Genomic DNA, 2,069 nt, shown 5'->3' on the forward strand with positions numbered 1-2,069 from the left:
GCTGTCACCAGTGTCAGTCACCACGTCCCTGCATGGCCTGGTGGAACGAAGGGTGTCCCCAGCCCTGGTCCACGGTGTCACTGATGTCACTGTGTCCCCACAGAGCCTGGGGACATGGGCGGATGGCTGTCCCCAACTCCAGTTCCTGATGTCACCAACCCCCCATGTCCCCACATGGCTCAGTGACATGGAATGAGGGCTGTCCCCAGCCCTGGTCCCTGGTGTTGCTGATGTCACTGTGTCCCCACAGGGCCTGGGGACATGGGCAGACGGCTGTCCCCAGCCCTGATGTCACCAATGTCACCACATCCCCACAGGACCTGGGGATACAGAGGGCTGTCCCCTGATCCCTGGTGTCCCCAACATCCCCACGTCCTCGTGCTGCTCAGGGACACCAACTGAGAGGTGCGCGTGTCCCCAATGTCCCCGCTGTCACCCGCAGGGCTCAGCAGCATCAGAGGAGGATCTGGCAAAGGCCATGGAAGGGCTGGGGCTGGAGGAGGGCAGCGGGGAGGGCGGCGTGCTGCCCGTGGTGCAGAGCGTGCTGCAGCACCTGCTGAGCCGTGACGTGCTCTACCCCTCGCTCAAGGAGATCACCGACAAGGTGAGGGGGGACAGCAGGGACAGCGGGGACAGCGGGGACAGGCAGCTCCTTGTCACTGTCACAGCACCCCGAGTGGCTGCAGCAGCACCAGGCAGTGCTGGGGCGCATGGTGGAGCGCTGCTGGTGGGGAACTGGGGGGTGAGGGTCCTGGGGATGGGGACAGCGGGGACACCTCCTTGTTGTCACTGTCACAGCACCCTGAGTGCCTGCACTGGGCAGCACTGGGGTGCATGCGGGGTGCTGCTGGTGGGAGCTGGGGGGCGAAGGCCCTGGGGATGGGGACAGCAGGGCCACCTGCTTGTTGTCATTGTCACAGCACCCTGAGTGCCTGCACCAGGCAGCACTGGGGCGCACGGTGGGGCGCTGCTGGTGGGGAGCTGGGGGGCGAAGGCCCTGGGGATGGGGACAGGTGGGAGGACTGGGGGCAGCAGGGACACCTCCTTGTTGTCATTGACACAGCACCTCAAGTGGCTGCAGCGGCACTGGGCAGTGCTGGGGCGCACAGTGGGGCGCTGCTGGTGGGAGGCTGGGGGGCAAAGGCCCTGGGGATGGGGAAGGGGACAAATGGGAGCTGCTTGTTGTCATTGTCACAGCACCCTGAGTGCCTGCACCGGGCAGCACTGGGGTGCATGCGGGGCGCTGCTGGTGGGAGCTGGGGTGCGAGGGTCCTGGGGATGGGGAAGGGGACAAATGGGAGCTGCTTGTTGTCACTGTCACAGTACCCTGAGTGGCTGCAGCGGCACCGGGCGGCGCTGCCGGAGGAGCAGTACGAGCGTTACCGGGCGCAGCACGGCGTCATGAGCCGCATCTGCCAGCAGCTGGAGGCCGAGCGACCCGAGGACAGCGAGGGGGACAGGAGGGCGCGCTTCGAGGCCGTGCTGGAGCTGATGCAGCAGGTGGGGAGGTGGGGACGCGGTGGGGGGACGCGGGGCTGGCGGCGGGTGCTGATGGGGCGCTGCTCTCTTCCAGCTGCAGGAGCTGGGGCACCCGCCCAAGGAGCTGGCTGGCGAGGCGGTGAGTGTCCCCCAGTGTCCCCAGCTGTCCCTGGAGGTCTTTTCCATGTTGTCCCCAACTGTCCCCGGCTCTCGACCATCCCTGGTTGTCCCCAGCAGTCCCTACTTGTCCCTACAGGTCTTTCCAACTGTCCCCACGTGTCCCCCAGCTCTCAGCCATCCCAGCTGTTCCCTGCCGCCCCCCAGTTGTCCCCAACCCATGAGTTCCCAGTTGTCCTTCAACCAACCATTCCCAGTTGTCCCCAGCTGTCCCCAGCGGTTCCCGACTGTCTCCAATTGTCCCCTGCAGTCCCTGACTGTCCCCAGTTGCCCCCCAAATGTCTCTCATTGTCCCCACTTTGCATTCCGTTGTCCTCAGCCGTCCCTAATTGCCCTCCACCATCCTCAACTGTCCCCAGTAATTGTCCCCAGTTGTCCCCAACTGTCCCTCATTGCCTCCATCTCCATCCAAC

General features: G+C 65.3%; 1 protein-coding gene across 1 annotated transcript; it reads left to right on the plus strand.

Annotated features, from left to right (window-relative positions):
• Positions 1-442: 442 nt before the first annotated feature.
• On the plus strand, positions 443-1,915 carry LOC122192766 (peroxisomal biogenesis factor 19-like; the record flags this gene model as incomplete). Its single annotated transcript, XM_042893422.1, has 3 exons — positions 443-604; positions 1,324-1,500; positions 1,574-1,915. Coding segments are annotated over 3 exons (681 nt in total), but the record flags the coding sequence as incomplete, so codon positions are not given.
• Positions 1,916-2,069: the final 154 nt, after the last annotated feature.

Source organism: Lagopus leucura, unplaced genomic scaffold (assembly GCF_019238085.1).
Source record: "Lagopus leucura isolate 7727_CA_CO unplaced genomic scaffold, USGS_WTPT01 55282-0_obj-0_obj, whole genome shotgun sequence".
Lineage (NCBI taxonomy): Eukaryota > Metazoa > Chordata > Aves > Galliformes > Phasianidae > Lagopus > Lagopus leucura.